At 40.6% G+C, this 19,968-nt stretch overlaps 1 protein-coding gene across 1 annotated transcript in view; it reads left to right on the top strand.

The window, feature by feature from the left end:
- UNC13C (unc-13 homolog C) overlaps window positions 1-19,968 on the top strand; it is a 579,627-nt gene that overhangs the window by 393,175 nt on the left and 166,484 nt on the right. Inside the window, exon 19 of the mRNA XM_080645235.1 lies at window positions 5,255-5,340. Coding sequence (XP_080501361.1) covers window positions 5,255-5,340 — 86 coding nt within the window. The remainder of the gene's footprint in view (window positions 1-5,254; window positions 5,341-19,968) is intronic.

The following is a 19,968-nucleotide window of genomic DNA, read 5'->3' as shown; positions in this document are numbered from 1 at the left end:
ACCTAGCTCTTTTTAATAGTTGTATATTATTCTGTGTATTCATACATTGGGATGATACAGCCCATAGAGGGGACTTCTAGGGTACATGAGAGAAAGGTGTAGGGATATCACAGGTATTTGAATAGCATAAAAACTGGAAGCCTCTAGTCATTAGATAACTTTTGGGAATCAGGTTCAACCAAGCCCTAATTTTTAATTTATGTTTACTAGTTTGAAATTTTTATAGTAAAAAAGAAGTCACTATTATTGCAATAAAAATTTCTTTGAATATTAGAGAGATTGAATAGCTCTCCCATTGCTTTTGTGTGTTTTTTTCTTTCTAACTTGCCCATTGATTTCATTAGCCATTTTTCCTAACTTCATATTTTTTCTATAGGTTTGTAACAGTTCTTTTCCTATGAATATTATTATCTCACTAGTGGTCTGGTGCAAAAATTCGTGCATGGAGGTGGGGGGTCCTTCAGCCCAGCCTGCACCCTCTCTAATTGGGGGCCCCTTGGGAGATGTCTGACTGCCGGTGTGGGATTGGGCCTAAATCGGCAGTCAGACATCCCTCTCACAATCTGGGACCACTGGCTCCTAACCTCTCACCTGCCTGCCTGCCTGATCACCCCTAACTGCCTCTGCTTGCCTTCCTGATCTCCCCTAACTGCCCTCCCCTGCTGGCCTGATCTCGCTCCCAACTGCTCTCCCTGCCAGCCTGGTTGCCCCCAACTGCCCTCCCCTCCTGGCCTGATCTCTCCTTCAACTGCCCTCCCCTGCTGGACTGATCTCGCCCCCGACTCCCCTCCCCTGTAGGCCCGGTTGCCCCCAACTGCCCTACCCTGGAGGCCTGATCTCGCCCCCAATGGCCCTCCCCTTCAGGCCTGATCTCGCCCCCAACTGCCCTCCTCTGCTGGCCAATTTGGTTCTGATTGGTCAGTTTCTATGCCAGTCAGTGTCAAAAACTCCACCTCCTAGGCAGCCATTGGCTCCTCACACTTTACCCAGATTTGGTTCTGATTGGTCGGTTTCTATGTCAGTCAGCATCTCTGAGCCTATCAATGGGGCCTGATCAGAAAGACCGGGCTGATCAACAGCCCTGGTGGAGGCCTGGAGAGAAATGGAGGCGTGGCTGCTGGCCAGACTGGAAGAGAAAGAGAGAGGCAAGTGCTGATCAAAAGCTGCCACAGAGGCAACAGATCAGTCCCTGCTTCTCTCTTCAGGCCTCTCTCTGGCCCTGATTTACAGCCCCCTCAGCAGTCAGTGCTGAAGCACCACGCCTGCAGTGGAAGCAGTCAGCGCCAAGTTGCCATGGCAACCCAGCTGACTGCAGGACTGACTTCCGGTTGGTGGAGCCTCGGTCTTTACTGGTCCTTATGACCCAAGGTTTTTATATATTAGGATTGCCTCTTCTATAGTGAATGTTTTTTTTTTTCTAGTGTGTCATTTTTATTTTAAATGATAGTTGGTTTTGGTTACGGTTTTGCCATGTTGAGCGTTCAAAAGCACTGATGAGAGCCCTTAAACCACAGTTCTCCAAGAATGAAAATCAAACTGGACATTGCTTATGCAACTGAGAAAATCTTGAGACTAACAGCTTATTTCTAGATGCCTTTGATTGGAAGTTATCTAAATTAAAGCTTCTAGATTAAATAAAAATATTTTATAAGTCACTTTCAGATAACTGAGATGCACAGCTCATCTCTTCCACCAATTAATATTTATCCTCCTTCAAAAGTACACACAACTCTTACTTTTTTCAAGCAATTTCTGGGAATGACTGCCCCAGTATATTCTTCTGTGCCTTATACTCTTGGCCTCATTTTATTCAGTAGTTTGCCCTTATTGCTGTAATATTTTTCTTTTAATTATAACCCATGTTTCTTGAAGTAACATCAACCTTAGGGTAGAAAATCAAATAGAAAAGCAACATCCCCTTAGAATATTTTTGGCTCTTTGCACTCCTGCTTTGATCCAGCTCCTCATTATTCTTTCAGCTACAGGTTAATGTTCTTCATTCTCCTTCCCTATGTACTCTCCATGGAGCTGTTCCCCATGTTGCTCTTTTTCTGTTCCCCTGTGGTATCACTGCCTTCTACAGCATACACCCAGCTTCCTATCACTGCTGGTGCTTGATAGCAAAGTTCTGAGTCCCCAGTCTTGTTGATGCTGCCACTTCCCATATCCATAGAGATCACAGGAGTGGTCCTCAATTGTAAATAAGCAGCTGCCACAGCTCCTGAGAACCAAGGATGAGCAGTTGTTGTTTTCCAAACACTTGATATAACAAAACCACTGTTTCCCACAACCATCTCTACCTTTTCACCTTGTAGTTTTCTTCATGCGACTTACCATGATATCTATATCTATATCATTATTTATATTTAATTTATATATGTATATTTATATTTGTGAGATACCAGACTGTAAAGTTCAGAAAGGCAAAGACCATGCCTGTTTTGTTTAGTAGTATGAAATCTGCCCTTAGCACAGTGCACAACACATCTTAGGCCTTCAATTAATAGCTACTTATTAGAGAAGTAGAGGCCCAATGCATGTAATTCATGTAAAAGTAGGCCTTCCTTCCCCCGGCTACCGCCACTGGCTTCCCTCTGGCACCTGGGACCTGGGCTTCCCTCGTAGCCCAGGCTTCATCCGGAAGGTCATCTAGAAGGATGTCCAGAAAGACATCTGATCTAATTAGCATATTATGCTTTTATTATTATAGATGTTACTTATTAAATGCTAAATGCATTACAGCCATTTGTATTATACTACCTCTTATTTTACTTCTCACAAATTTATAGTTTTTTTAGACTTTTTTCTAAAATAAATAAAACATTATAAATTTGATTGAAGCCTTATGAATCCCATCCCCTTTACTTCTTGCCCAAACATTACTATGAGAATAGATTTGATATTTTTATTCCCCTGAATTTCTTTATATCTTTATGATATGTGCATGTATTTATTAGAAAAACATGTCAGATATGTGCCGAAGTATCCCCTAGAGGCACCAACTGATTTACCTAGAGGCAAAGTCTGAGAATGTGAGAAGCTAGACAGAAAGCAACTGAAAAATGGAGAGAGCTGAATACAAGAACAGGAGAATAATTAAAATTCAGGCTCTACAAAGTAATGAATCTAGGTGAACACCCCAAGCATAAGTACATCCTAGGAGGAGGAATAAATATTGACCTGTGTTGAATGAACCCCAGCCGTGGGCAAACTACGGCCCGCAGGCCGGCTCCGGCCCGTTTGGCTGTTCTATCCGGCCCGCGGAGCCGAAAGAGCGGAGGGTTCTCTTGCTCTCCCTTCCGCTCCTTTACTTTGAATTTATATTAGTTCACACAAACACTCCATCCATGCTTTTGTTCCGGCCCTCCAGTCCAGTTTAAGAACTCATTGTGGCCCTCAAGTCAAAAAGTTTGCCCACCCCTGATCCTAGACCTAGACCCTAGTTGGATGAAGGTCATCTCTCTCAACCTTAAAACACTACTACCAGAAGAAAATAAATTCTTTTTGAAAGAATAATAACTTAATCCAAACACTCAAATTATATGAGGATTTTTCACACACAAAAAGTCCTTTATTCAATCAAAAAATAAGCAGGCATTATAAAAGAATAATACAGTGGAATTTAGAGACAGATGTTACAGTAACTGTGATTATGATTTTTAAGAAATCCTGAGTATAAATAATTGATGAATGTACATCTGCATTTAAGTTTTAAAATATCAATCAACATCATTAGATAAATTGAGAGATGGTGGTTGGTAAGGGATATTTGATGAAATATACCTTGCTTTTGGTGGAAATTTGGGCTAAAATATTTCATATAGTATCAATGGTTTTTTTTCTTATTTGAGGTCATAGTGAGGTCATATTTACTCAGGTAATACTTTCTATCGCATTCAGAATTGTATTACTCTTTTTAATTTAGACCCTAAAATATAAATTAATGTGAGAGCTATTTTTCTTTTTTTAAATAAAAATTTTTTTTATTGATTTCAGAGAGGAAGGGAAAGGGAGAGATAGAAACATCAATGATGAGCCCTAGCTGATTTAGCTCAGTGGATGGAGCATCAGCCTGCGGACCCAAGAGTCCTGGGTTCAATTCTGGTCACATGCCTGGGTTGCAGGCTCAGTCTATCATGCAGGAGGTGCCAGTCGATGATTCCCTCTCATCATTGATGTTTCTATCTCTCTCTTCCTCTTCCTTCCTGAAATCATTAAAAATATATTTTAAAAAAAATCAGTGATGAGAGAATCATTAATTGGCTGTCTCCTGCATTGTCCCTACTGGGGACTGAACCTGCAACCTGGGCATGTACCCTGATTGGCATTGAACCTAGACCCTAGATTCATAGGTCAACACTCTACCACTGAGCCACACCAGCCAGGCTATTTTTGTTTTTTAATATTTGTCATTTGTATATATGTGTATGTATATACATATATACATGCATTATATATTTATATATAGTATATTGATATATGTATGCATTACATCTTTATATAGTATGTATATGTTAAAAAGAAAATGCTATCAGTCTTACATATTGGCTTGGGGTGAGTGTTTACAAGGTTATGAAAAGACTTGGTATATTCACTGGGCTTGTATTACCAGGAGCCTTATTGCAAGATTGAAAACACATGCAGAGTACATGTTCAGCAGCAGTAGGAATCTTGTCTTTAGCCTAAGCTTGTTTAATCTAAAACACAGACCTGCCAAGGAGCTCTGTAGTCCTGACTGATGGTCCACCATGGGCCATTTACCAGAGGAATGAGAACTCTTTCTTGAAATAATTCATTGTAAGCAAACAGGAAATGAAAGTATTTAAGCTTGTTTCAAGAAAATTGCTAACAGGTGAATGTGAGGTGTGGTTTTGGTATTACATGGTATCTGCTTCTCCGATCCATCTGATATATCTTCAAAATTAAGACATATGAAGATGGAGTGTATGATACAGCTGAAGAGTCTCTTTAGAGACAAACAAACATTCTAGGACATCCATTAGGAGCTACAAGCACCATCACATTGATCTAATCTAATGGACTATTTTCTTGATACCCAATATTGTTTTATCAAAACATTCCAGTGTGTAGTTTTTTTCCCACCTAGGAAAGTTCATAAAGAGATATCACATATGTAAAAGTATTTATGATCTATATAATAATTAATGTGGTATATAGGTAATGTAAGGTACTTTTTGTGAGTTTTTATGTATGCATTAGTGTATTACATACTCTAATATGTGTTTGATTTTAGGTTTCCTCAAGAATTGAACATGGGAAAAATAAGTGCTGAAATTATGTGGACCCTTTTTGCTCTGGATATGAAATATGCACTAGAAGGTAATTCCAAATATCTATTTGTATTAGAACACACATTTTAGTGAAATCATTATTTCTTGTTCTTGTTTTTAAATGCAAGAATTAATTAAAACATTGATTGCTTCATATGACAATTCTATTTTTTAAAAATACTTTATTGTTTAGAGTATTACATATGTCTCCTTTTTCCCCCATTGACCTCTCCCCAGCCACCCCTCCCCCCAGCACATGCCATCAACCCCCTAGTGCCATGGTCGGCAAACTGTGGCTCACGAGCCACATGCGAGCCACAGTTTGGCCCCTTGAGTGTGGCTCTTCCACAAAATACCACGGCCTGGGTGAGTCTATTTTGAAGAAGTGGCGTTAGAAGAAGTTTAAGTTTAAAAAATTTGGCTCTCAAAAGAAATTTCAATCGTTGTACTGTTGATATTTGGCTCTGTTGACTAATGAGTTTGCCGACCACTGCCCCAGTGTCTGTGTCCATTGGTTATGCTTATATGCATGCATACAAGTCCTTTGGTTGATCTCTTACTCCTCCCCTGCTTTTCTTCTGAGGTTTAATGGTCTGTTTGATGCTTCTCTGTCTCTGGGTCTATTTTTGTTCATCAGTTTATGTTGTCCATTATATTCCATATATGAGCGAGATCATGTGATATTTATCTTTCTCTGACTGGCTTATTTTGCTTAGCATAATGCTCTCCAGGTTCATCCATACTGTTGTGAATAGTAAGAGTTCTTTATTTTTTCAGCAATGTAGTATTCCATTGTGTATATGTACCACAGTTTTTTAATTTATTTGTCTGCTAACGGGCACTTAGGCTGTTTTCAGATCCTATTGTAAATTGTGCTGCTATGAACATAGGAGTACACATATCCTTTCTGATTGGGGTTTCTGATTTCTTGGGATATATTCCCAGAAGTGGGATCACTGGGTCAAATGGGAGTTCCATGTTTAATTTTTTGAGGAATCTCCATACTGTTTTCCACAGTGGCTGCACCAGTCTGCATTCCCACCAGCAGTGCATGTGGGTTCCTTTTTCTCCGCATCCTCGCCAGCACTTGTTGATTTGTTGATGATAGCCATTCTGACCGGTGTGAGATGGTACCTCATTGTCATTTTGATTTGCATCTCTCAGATGATTAGTGAATTTGAGCATGTTTTCCTAGTTTTTATTTTGTGAAAAACCTCCATACTGTTTTCCATAGTTGCTGCACCTTTTACAATCCCAGCAATAGTGCACGAGGGTTCCCTTTTCTCCACATCTCTTCCAACATTTGTTGTTTGTTGTTTTATTGCTGATAGCCATTCTGACAGGTATGAGGTAATATCTCATTATGGTTTTAATTTTTGTTTTCCTGATGATTAGTGATGTTGAGCATCTTTTCATGTCTATTGGCCATTTGAATGTCCTCTTTGAAGAAATGTCTGTTCAGGTCCTCTGGCCATTTTATTTAATCTGATTGTTTGGTTTTCTTGGTGATAAAAATATGTAAGTTCCTTAGGTATTTTGGGTATTAACCACTTATCAAATATATCGTCACAAAACCAAAAATGAAACCATATATCGTCACAAAAACAAAACCCAAAACCTTGTGAACAGTTTAGTTCTAAAAAGTATTCCCACAATAGGAAGGTAATTTTCTCAAAGTATTTAAAAGCAATAAGAAGTCCATACATTTTCATCAAATGGTCTAAGGTGCAGGATCATAGTGATATCTTACTTGTAAGATAATGCTCAGATGCAGGACTGCTTGATGGTAGTTTATTGACTAAAGCAGGCCATGTTGAGAGTGTGGCTGTTCATCTGCATGGGCGTGGAAATGGAAGCCAAGGCTAGGCAGGTTAAAATCTGGTCGAAGCTTGCACAAGGACAATAGCAAGGCTCTTCACCAGAAACTTCACTTTTAATAAATCTAAGTTATACACTGCAAAGCAAGGGAATGCACTTTGAGTTTAAAAATTCTCTAAATATTATTTGAGCATGCCCATGTTTAGAGTGAGAGATAGAACCACAAACAAGTCTATGGTTTCTGACCTCTAGGAACTTATCATCTAGTAGGTAATTGTCTTTACACGTATTCAACAAATATATAGTGAAGCCCTAGAAGCTAAATTCACATAACTGCACTCACTGTGGAGGATACAACAATGAACAAGATAGCGGTGGTCCTTGGCCACAAGAACTCAGCAGGCCCCTGAGCCAGAAGAGCAAGGAGTGAGGCTGGGGAAATTGATGGGGACCAGCATGCAGGGCCTTTTAGCCCATGGTGAGGTGTGTGACTCTCTGCCTAGAGAATCAAGGGACCATAAAGGGACTTCATCAGGGACAGGTCTTTTCAGATAAAGCATTTTGACTGCAGTGTGAAAAATAGATTAATAAATAGGGTAAGACTGGTTCAGAGTTCATGCCGCTGTTTTCTAGCATTGCTAAAATGTAAGCTTGTTACTAGGGGACACAGAAGGAACATAAAGATATTTTCCTTGTTTGGAAAAAAAAGGTACACAGTAGATTATTTTATCAACTTTTCTGGTAAAGTCTAGGTCTACCACCTCACACATATAGAGATTTATCTAATCCTTAAGATTACAGCAGAACTGCTCAGAGGGGCAAAGTTTATATTCTGCAATGCAGTGTTCCTTCTCTGTTGTTCTTATCAGTCCTGCTTTTTCTCTGCCTCCAACCAAGCACATCCTTTTATACCTCTCTGCTCTGATTGTCTCTTTGGAATCCAACAAGTCTCTTAAGTCAAATGGGAACCACCAGTCCACTAGCCGATGAATTTCTCCAGAAAGCAATTTTGCTCCCCTAGTCCTATCCCCTACACTCCTCTGCCATCCTTGAATGTCTATCAGGCATCTTATTACTTTATTAGAGGCTCGGTGCATGAAAATTCATGCACTGGAGTGGGGGTCTCTCAGCCCGGCCTGCCCCCGCTCACAGTCCGGGAGCCCTCAGGGGCTGGAGGCGACCCAGTGATCAGGGGAAGGCGACGCCCCCATCACACTTCTGCTGCTGCCACTGCCGGCAGCACAAACCTCAGCCGGCCCTGGTTACCTGAGCCTCGGGCATTCCTGGGCAGCTGGGCGGCCAATATCTGAGGCTTGCCTGCGCCTCGGGCCGGCCCTGGGTGGCTGAGGGGCTGAGGGCAGGTCCAGCCACACCGTGTGCCTGTCGTTCCCCCCGGCTGGGCTGAGGGGCCTGGGTGCTGCCATCTTGTGGCTATGGGTGCTGCCATCTTTGTGACGGTGTGATGGTCAATTTGCATATTCCCTCTTTATTAGATAGGATATGGTCAATATAGAAGTCTGAATCTCCCCTGTCAAAACCTGTTTCTTCCCTCTGGCTGGCCCCCTTCCCTATTGCAATTATTGGCACCACCATTCATGCAGTTACTTAAGTCAAACATGTAGGGTTACCATGGATTCCTTTATTTTCCCCAGCACACTCAGTTTATTCCAGTTTTGGACTTTATGCCAGGTTGTCTACTGCCTAGACTTCTCTTTCCACCAACCTTCACAGCAGCTGTGTAGGGCTCAGCTTCATGCCACCTCCTCAGAATTAAACGTCATTCCCAGGAGTAACCTTAGTTGAGTCCTTTGCACAGCAATGAATTACTATCTTTTATTTATTTGTTTGTGTGTTTATGCTTGTTCAATTGAATATTTCTTAACAGTATTCCTCACTGCAATGTATAATTTTGTCTATGATTTTACCAACATAGCTATATTGCCTAGAACAAAGCCTAGAAAATAGAAGCTACTCAGTAACTATTTGTTGCATAAAAAGTTTACCAGGTAATTCCAGCTCAATGGAGTAGTGATTAGTGAAAAGGGAAGTGGTGGAGACTTCCACTTTGATCTTCTTTTGTTATGTGATCTTGGGAACCTTCTGAGAAATCAGCACCTCTGTGTTTCATTGTCCTCACCTGTAAAATGAAAGGTTCACATTGGATCAATGGGCTGGGCAATGGGCAGGGAGGCTACTGCCCACACTTGTGAGAAAAGTGATTGCTTGGAACTATTCCAAGGTGGCACTGCTTGCCAGGGCACATGTTATTTGAGCAGACTTATATCTTTGCTTATATAATAGCGGTGTGAAAATATTGGGTATTTTATGTTCCCTTCACTTATAAAACTGTGTTAATTTGAGAAATGTAAGTGTAATATTTGTATTAAGAAATTTAAACCTCAAAAATTTAGTATTTGAGACAACAATGAAATTAGAAATGCTACAAGTAAAGCATCTATAACTTTGAACAGATGCTTATGGATTATAGGTTAATAATTTTGTGCAATAACAGTATCCCAAAATGCAGAGATTGTATTTTCAAAAATCAGGTCCAAGATCAGTGGTAATTAATAATTTTGTGATTATCTTAGCTTGTTGGGGACAATTTTATTATTAGTTTGACTTTTTTAATAGCAGATTTGATATTTAAATAATATAACATATAACTTACCTACTTAAAGTATAGAGTCAGTAGTTGTTACATTTGCTTATTTATACACATTGTCAAGAAGGCATGTAAGGGAGTAACTTGGATTGCAGTTCATGGTTTATGCATCTTCTCACACAGATGAGAGGGCTTTAAAAGATTACATATGTCATCTTTGTGTTTATTGAATCTTAATAGAAATTCAATAGGCACTTGTTTATTTGACAACCCTACACAAAGAACCTTGGAAACAAGGCCAGAACACTTGCCATGTTCAAACTTACAATTTGTAGCATTGCAAGTTGGGAGGCAGCCAGAGATCTGAGTCTGAAAAACCCAATTTCAGAAAGCTTCGTCATGTATGAGCTGCACAACCTTGGACAGTTAATGCATAATCTCTCCAAACTTTAGTTTTCTTTCCTATAAAAAGGTGATAAGAGTTTTCAGGTTGATGTGAGGATCACCTGACACATTAAATGTACTTTGCAAATTCTCAAGCACTGTGCTGGTGGGAGGAGACCATTGCTGTTATCTATAATAATAAAAGTGTAATATGCTAATTAGACTGAACAGCCGAATGACCTTCCGGACGTCCTTCTGGATGTCCTTCTGCACGAAGCCAGGGCTGCAAGGGCTGAGGCAAGCAGCTGCGGCTGCGAGGGCCGAGCCCCTTGCATGAATTTTGTACATTGGGCCTCTAGTTATTAATTAAGGGAAGAATGTCCTGACAGAGTTCCAAAACAGACTCCTTTAGGGGTCATTTAAGGTTTAAACTCCTAGGAGAGTGTTTACAAATGCTTGTGAATCTGTTCACTACTTCTCCCTCCTTCCCTTTCACATAAAGGCTAGTATTTATTGAGTATTTATTTTGACAATTTTGAGGATTATAATTTAGTAAACAAGAACTTGGAGGCAATTTATAATACCATCAAAATGTCTAGACGCCTCTAAGTGACTGAAATGTTGACTTGCCAATTCCAATTGACTGCAGGTATTTCATTTATCATCTTGGTATCCACAGAACTTCATTGCCTGGGAATTCTTAAATCAGGGCATTGATTGTATAACATATAATTGTCTTCAAAGTCTCTATTAAAAGCAAATCTTGCAGGGCCTCAAGATAGCCACTAGACCAGCCGTGGGCAAACTACGGCCCGCGGGCTGGATCCGGCCTGTTCAGCTGTTCTATCCGGCCCGTGGAGCCGAAAGAGCGGAGGGTTCTTTTGCTCTCCCCTCTGCTCCTTTACTTTGAATTTATATTAGTTCACACAAACACTCCATCCATGCTTTTGTTCCGGCCCTCCGGTCCAGTTTAAGAACCCATTGTGGCCCTCGAGTCAAAAAGTTTGCCCACCCCTGCACTAGACAATGGATTAGGTCCACAGGATTCGGGTGGTTTCCAATTAATCCTATATAATAAAAGCCTAATATGCAAATAGACCTAACAGTGGAACCACAGGTCACTGTGATGTGCACTGACCACCAGGGGGCAGACGCTTAATGCAGGAACTGCCCCCTGGTGGTCAGTATGCTCCCACAGGGGGAGTGCTGCTCAGCCAGAAGCCAGGCTCACAGCTGGTGAGCCCAGCAGCAGTGGTGAAAGACTCTCCTGCCTCCGCAGCAGCACTAAGGGCCCCTCGGGGGATGTCTGACTGCTGGCTAGCCCCTGAGGGATCCCAGACTGCAAGAGGGTGCAGGCTGGGCTGAGGGACCCCTCTCCCCAGTGCATGAATGTTGTGCACCGGGCCTCTAGTAATTCCATAAAAGAGCGCTTGGGATGCCTTAAAACACTGGTTTTCAAGTTGGGGTTTGTGGCTGAGCTTCAAATTGCATTCTGAATTTGCATCCACCTTTAGGGGTAGGTGTGATGGAAAAGGGGTGTCAAAGGCATCTGCCAAATTCTCAAATGAATTTTGAATATATGAACAAAAGTCACTGAAAATAAATTAATTGAAAATGATTGTTTTACTTAATTAACTTAGGCAGAGATAGAATTAATCATAATATCTAAAACACAATCATCTTTAAACTGGCATTCGTAAAGTCTCCCAGATCAGTGCTCCTCAAACTTTAAGGGCACTTTAATGTTTGAAGGCAGATTCTGAATGAGTAGATCTCTGTGTGTGCGTGCGTGTGTGTGTGTGTGTGTGTGTGTGTGTGTGTGTGTAGGGGGTGATTCTCTTCATTTCTAACAAAATGTGAGATGATGCCCAGACATCTGGTTGGTGTGTCACACACCGAGTAGCAGTGAGGCTTTAACACTGTTATTAAAATAATGTATTAGTTCTGGACATTCTATCTTTTTATCACCAATCTGTTGTCCTCTGCTTAGTTATGTTGGATCTCACTAGTATGTGAAGATTCTAAGACTGCCTTTGTAAGTTTTCCTGGTCTCATCATTCCAATAAGCACAACTTTGCCCTCATAATTTTTATGAGCTATCCCCTGTTGGCTTACAAATTTGAATATTTACATATTAAATACTTTCAGAAAGTTCTTTACTCTCCTCACATTTATTTTTTTGGCTCTTCTTCTCAAAGAAATATGTTCTCTTTTTATTACCCTTTATCCAAATACAGGTCTCAGGTCACCCTGTGCATTTAGAACATTGCCCTTGACCTTGTAGCCACAAAGACAATGAGCACACAGAGGCATGGTCACATCTCTCCTGATCTTACTGACTACCTTGGATATGCCCAAATAATTGACTGTTGTATCATGAATTTATCTCACCTCACTTAGAGTATTCTCATACTTAGCATCTTTCTGGTCTACCTCATACTTGGTTTATCTCACACCTCTCATCTTTTTGGTCTATCTACCAGCAATTTTCTGCTGACTTTCAAGTCTACCCACATAAATCACTGGTTGTCAATTTATGTAGATCCTCATTATTTGGTGGAAAAGATTGGATTCTGACTAATATCTACAATGAATAAAACCTCCCTGGAAACAACCAATTGCTTTCTTCTCCTGTTTACTACTTTTAGTTTTTCTTAACTTGACCAGAATGACAGACATTAATTAAAGTTACATCTCTATTCACTTCAAAGACTGTAGATGGAGGGAGCAGAGATTGATTGTGCTTTGTAAAGGACCTACATGGCCTCCTTTTCTTAGAGCAGTGGTTCTAAACCTGTGTGGTGTTTCTCCCCTGCTCCAACATACCTCAGAGGTACAGAAACTTGCATGAGTAACAGGAATGCTGGTGTTTCTTAACCAAGAAGAAAGGAAAGGTGGCTTTTCCCCCCATCCTATTGAGAATAATCAGTATTATTCTTATCCAGAGAATTACTCAAAGAAATAACACAATACTTATGTATGAATTATTAGCTTTTAATGGGCGTAATGTATTATACCTGAGAAAATTCTATCATAAACAATATAATAAAAGGCTAATATGCAAATAGCCTGAATGGCCGAATAAACGAACAGGTTGCTATGATGTGCGCTGACCACCAGAGGGTGTGCGTGGAACATGGCAGGCATCGGCCATGGCAGATTAGTGGAGCAGATTAGCGGGGACTCCAGACCAAGGCAGGGCACTGGTCGCTGTCATCGGGCCAAGCCTTTGGTGGTTACTGAAAATTCTTTGCTTGCTCCCTCACATGGCAGTCCCTCCAGGCCTCTATCACTTGGCGCCATCAGCAGGTGTGAGCAGCAGTTGCCAGCCCTGATCACCTCTCTGGGCTTCTCCACCTTCCCCTGCTCCAGAGGGGTGATCTGGGCCAGCAGCCACTGCCAGAGATGGCCCCGCTCACACCCTTGCAGGTGCCGGCCCCCCTCGCACCGCTGCTGGTGCCAGAGCCGCTGCTTGCACCCAGCACCGGTCCTGATTGCTCAGCGCCATCAGTGGGTGTGAGCGGTGGCTGCTGGCCCCAATCACCCCTGAGGTCTTCTCCACCTTCCCCTGCTCCAGAGGGGTGATCTGGGCCAGCAGCCACTGCCAGAGATGGCCCCGCTCACACCCTTGCAGGTGCCGGCCCCCCTCGCACCGCTGCTGGTGCCAGAGCCGCTGCTGGCACCCAGCACCAGTCCTGATTGCTCGGCGCCATCAGTGGGTATGAGCAGTGGCTGCTGGCCCCAATCACCCCTGAGGTCTTCTCCACCTCCCCCTGCTCCTGAGGGGCGATTGGGGTAGCAGCCACTGCTAGGTCCCCTGTCTGCCAGCAGCCCAGCTCCTGCTGCCACCACTTGCACCTCCTGCTGGTACCAGCCCCAATGGCTTCATGCCATCAGCGGGTGTGAGCGGGGCCTGCGCTGTCAGCACATGGGAGCAGTGGCAGTGGGAGCTGAGCTGCCAGCAGACAGGGGACTGGGGACCGCAGCAGGAGGGGCTGGGTGGGGGCATGGAGGATGAGCCCACTGCAGCCTCGCGGCCCACAGTTCCTTTCAAGGTGCACAAATTTGTGCACTGGGCCCCTAGTATACCATACGATTAATATTCAAATCATTTTCCTGTTCTTAAAGTTATTTGCTAAGATTTAGCTACTTTGAATACCAGAATACCACAGAGATAGTTACATGCTATTTCAGCAAACATTCACATTCCTGATATAATAATAGAGCATCACAATTAATCCAATGGCCTGAGCTAAAAATTGGGAAGACATCATTGACTTCTTTTTCTCTTCAGCATTCATTTAGCAAATCTATACTATAAGCTCTATATCAACTTTTCTCAACAATTTTCTTCATATGCTTCTTACAACTGACCTTCATCAGACATATCACCTTTCCTATTTCCACCTTGAATGATAAGTTCTTCCTTTGTGGATGCCTCCCTGACCATTTCTTAGTATAGCCTGGACTTACTTGTAACCTACTCTCCTTTCTGTACCTGATCTTAGACCTAGTGCTAATATTTTTCCCATACACATACTATATGCTTTAGCTATATCCAACTATTTAAAGTTTCCCTGAAGTCCTTACATAAGTTTCTGCCTCAGGAAATTGTGTATTATTCCCCTCACCTCACCTAAGCTTTTCCTTACTTGCCATTCCTAGCAAAGACATGTATTCTTCAAAGTCCAATTCAAATGTTACTTATTGTGTTAATATTTTGTGAGATTCTCAGAGAGAAATAAGTATTTCTTTCCTATTTTCCTGTAATTCATCCTATTGTAACATTTATCCTTCTATTATACTTCACAAATAAAATACATCACTCACAATATCCTAAGCTCTTATTCATCTTTTATGAATGTCCCTACTCTTTCCCCTTTCTCAGACACTTAATAGAAAATGTTATAAACCAGTGATCATCTGCATGAATATAAGCCCATGTCTACAAAAAGCCAAATTCATAGATATCTGTTCCATTCCCAAATTCTAATTTCCAGTTGCAATTCAACAGAATCACACAAACCTGAAGCAATCATTCATACAAAGGAGAAACAATTTCTAAGTCTGTAGTCCCAACAATTATTTTCACCACATGTGGTTGTAGCAGTTTTAAGAATAGCTCAATAATCATAGATGTGGGGGGAGAGGGACCCCAAATACCTTTTATTCACCCACAGAGACTCTATGTGTATGTGTTACTCGGGTCTTATAACAAAAGATGACAAGTTTACATGAAGTACAAGCTATGCTTCCTTGGGAAATTGTGAGATAGCTCTTCCAGTCACACTCTGTTCATTAGTCCCTACCTTCTTTTTTATACATCCCATTAATTTTTATTAACATACCTTTATACAGAATTCCAAGTCTAGATTAATGGATTAAAAAAAAAAGAAAACAAAACGGATACCAATGCTTAGTAATTCTCAATGCTCATTACTGCAAAAAGGAGCAGTTCTCTGCATTTAAATTTTCAGTGGCAGATCACATGAATCAACCTACGAACTGAAATATGATTTCTGGATTAATATATTAATTTAGATGAGACTGTTTATTTGAGAAGTCACTTGTTATAGTTGTCCTCCCCACCCCCAAATAAAGGCAAGAAGAAAATTTATTCACTGGTACTTCAGTTTTCCTGATTCACCAGGACAATGGTTCTCAGAATGTGGTTCCCACCAGCAGCAGCAGCATCACCTGGTAAGATGTTAGAATGAAAATTCTTGGGTCCCACCCCAAAACTGCCAATTCAGATTGGGGCCCAGCAATCTTTTCTTAACATGATTCTGATTTGAGTACTACTAATCTGGAGAATATGTAATTCGCATAGTGCCTTCTTCCATTATTGTTTGGAACATGCAATGATTTTTTAAGACATTTAACTGTCAGAAATATGTCTATTATAGTGAAAGTAAAAAATGGAGGTGCTGTTATGGATACATTAACCAAGTAAAACCAAACCAGGAAAGGAATAAAATCGCGAAAGAAAAACAGTTAAAGAAGCAAATTAATTGTGGCTATCAATTTTTTTAAAAAGATAAGTAAACAGAGAAGAATTAAAATAGTAATAAAGAAAAAGAAGATAAATAAAAAATCTCAAGGAAATAAAGGGAGAAGGGGAATAGACTAGGCCAAGTTTATTAACGCAATGTGAGAAAAATGACAGGAAAGGTGTTGATGGCTCAGCCAAGCAGGCATACAAGTCTTGTGTTATGAAAAGTCCATGGAGTAGTCAGTAACATAGAGGAAAATGAACCTCCATTTTAAAAGTATGAAAATATTATTTATTTTGCCTAATCTTCTATTTAAAAGAAAAATAGAAACACATACTGTATTTATGTCAAGTCATTTTTCACTTTTTGCCTCGGAGTCAAATTCCAACAAGAGCATATAAATTTCTGCTAATGTTCACATCCTTTGTTGTCTTTATTATTTTTTAATAGAACAAAACTCAATGCATTTTAAAAGTTAATGCTTTTTTTGTATCATAATACTACAAAAGTCAAATATTATACAATGTGGATAACTAGCTTTACCATTTATTTATATTCTACTGATCTTATCAGTGAGACTTTAACAGGATTTTGGTGAAACTTTGCATAGCAATGTTTTCCATATTTAACTGTTCAGCATGCTTTGTGTTGTATTATTTTCCATAGGAACAACTGTAAACCTACTTTTGCCCACGCCTGTGTTTTATAAACTAAATGTTTTTATTGTTTTTAAGTGGGATGGATGGTAATACTAGTGACATTCCCAGTTATCTGACATGAGTTTTTTGGCAAAAAGGGATGACATTGACCATGTTCATTTCTTAACACAAGCCTGGCACATGTAGTTGCTTAATAAATAATCATTGAATGAAAATCCAAGGTGCGCAAAAACAATCCTATATAATAAAAGCCTAATATGCTAAGTGTCTGGTTGACCTGTCGGCATTCAACCAATCAAAGCGTAATATGCTAATGATATGCTAAGGCCACTCAACCACTCGCTATGACGTGCACTGACCACCAGGAGGCGGACAGTTGACAGGTTGACTAGTCGCTATGATGTGCACTGACCACCAGGAGGCAGATACTCCGATGGGCAGGTTAGCTCGCTGCTGGGGTCCAGCAGATCGGGACTGAGAGAGGCTGGACATGCCCTGGAGCCGTCCCACAGTCCCTCTCTGGCTGGCCAACCTCCTGCATTTCTCTCCAGCCCTGATCATGCACCTGTGGGGTCCCTTGGCCTGGCCTGTGCCCTCTCACAATCCAGGACCCTTAGGGGATGTCAGAGAGCTGGTTTTGCCTGATCCCACAGGCCAGGACAAGGGATCCCACTGGTTCACGAATTCGTGCACTGGGCCTCTAGTGTGTATATAAATGCACATGTGTAGGTTAGCTATACCGGTATAATCCAGAATGATTTTTATCTTGATGAGAGACAGGGATGGCACAATGTTAATACTTTCTCTAGGTTTTCCACTACTTTCTGTATTATAGTACATTATTCATCAATTTAATTGTCTGCATTGATATGTGGACAACAACATAGTAAAGCTTCAGTTCATCAGGATACCTTTCCTCAGATAAACCTTTGTGATTCAATCCTTAGCCAAAGCTTTTGAATATGTAACAATCTATTTCACAATAGCAAGCATAGCACACAAAACATATGGTTAAACTCTACTTTTAAAAGATAGAGCTAAATTTAGCCATCAAATAAATTTCAAAAACTGATTAATAAAAGTCAGCTATCAAGCTGTGTAATCTAATGTCTAAAGACATTCCATTAAATCCCCACAGCATTTAATGGGGGAAATAGAGATCAGTGAGAAGAAATCTCAAAAACCAGGGCAATTCCAAGGTCTACAGAAGTGCTTCAGCCACACTTTCCTCTGTTCGTTCTGCCTTTTTCTTCCTACTTTCTAGCCTTCCCTCCCCCCTTCTTTTTAAAAAATATATTTTATTGATTTCTGAGAGGAAGGGAGAGGGGAGAGAGAAAGAAACATCAGTGATGAGAGAGGATAATTGATTGGCTGTCTCCTGCACACCCCCAACTGGGAATAGAGCCCACAACCCATGCATGTGCCCTGACTGGGGATGAAACCATGACCTCTTGGTTCATAGGTCAACACTCAACCATTGAGCAACACCAACCAGGCCCTTCCCCCTTCTTTATCATCCTCTTAAACCCTGGTACACTCAGGGCTTCCCAGCAGATTGAATACACTAAGATATTTGGAACATCTTGGTTATCCTCTTCCAAAATATATGAAATCAAAATAAGGAAGAAAACGCATTAAAATTAAGAATTGGAGGGGTGGGGATGGCAAACAAATCCTGCTTTCAGGGGTGAGCTGAAAGTGGCCATGTGGGCACAAACATAAAAGGAACTAAAATGAATGTTATTACCCATTGCTTTTCACCTTGTAAACATGCTGTTTCTCAGATGTTAAGGGATTCCTGCCTCCTTTCATCTTTACTCTGAAGGAAAGAATCAGTGATAATGCAAATTACCTAAATGGGAGGCTTAGAGCCCTTTTACACTTAACAATAAATGCATTTCTCAGTTTCCTCCTCTCTGGCAGTTCCCTCTCCTAATCCTCAAAACTACTTGTTTTGTATTTCTGGAGTAGGCAGAGAGGGTAAGTTGTGTGTGTAATTAATCTAGAACATGCTGACTAAATATCCAGCTTCTAAATAACAGAAAAGAAAAATAGGCATTCAGGAATGTTTGTAATGCTATTATTCATCTTAACCTTTGCCATCTACTAACTCACCTTGTAATTATTTCAGTAAAAGATAATTAAAATATGTTGACCAGAGTTATACTGTGTTCCTTATATAGAAATGAGTTATCTGAGTAGGATGTCATTAACTGGTCAGTCACTTTCTGTGGGTTCCCAAATTTCCAATTCAAAAGTTATCGCATGGCAAAAACAGGCCTAAATTATCTTAGGCTACGGATGTGGTCTTGCTAGCAGTATAAATAAATCTATTTGCCAAACGCACCTCACGTGTGTCCTGAAATTAAGTTCAATGGTTTGTAATGCTATCTTCCCACAGTGATGAACTTTAGCAAAATATCAGGTAAATGGAAATGATTTTCTTAAAAGCCCAGTGACCACGTTAATTAGAAACAAGAGATGGAGCATTACCTAGTCAATTATTTTAAATTGTTGCCATGGCCAGTATATAAGTAGCACATTAAGTCTTCATGGTCATTTTCTCTTTCCCCAAATTCAGGCTGTAACAAAAAATTCTAGTTCTATCTCACAGAAGTCTGTTGTTTATTTGTCTTTGAAATAAAGAACGCCAATGGACCCTGACAATTCAATGGTTTAGATAAGCAACCAGGCCACCTGCGTCCCTAAAGAAACACTGTGCTTTCCTCCATTTTTCTAAGATGGTATCAAAATTTAAATTCTTGGTGGGCTCAATTCAGGATCCCTGTTGTCATGAGCATAGTTGGCCTCTTAACTGTTGAGCGTAGTTCAGCTCAAGAGTCTTGTGACTTTTTTTCTCTCTGACTGAAGCCTCAGGAAAATATAAGACAGGATACTTGATTCTCTTTCTTTCTCCCTCACAGGGTGTGGCCACTTTACCACCTAATTATTTCATTATATCTTAGGTAGTCTTAAGGGGTCACAAAAGAATAAAATGAGCAGATCATTTGTAGTAGCACCAAAATACCAAAAGTAAAACTGTCAGCTCAGGTCTCCAAAAAATATAAGGTTTAGGGTTATAGCGCATTAGTTATCTATCACTGAGTAACAAATCATCCCAAAATTTCATGAATTAAAACATAAATAAATATGTAATATTTCTATGGAACGCAAGTTCTGTGTTGGGGTCTCTTGTGAGGCTGCAGATGCTGAACCCT

This window comes from Plecotus auritus (assembly GCF_963455305.1).
Source record: "Plecotus auritus genome assembly, chromosome: 1".
Lineage (NCBI taxonomy): Eukaryota > Metazoa > Chordata > Mammalia > Chiroptera > Vespertilionidae > Plecotus > Plecotus auritus.
This window is presented reverse-complemented; position numbering and strand designations above follow the sequence as displayed.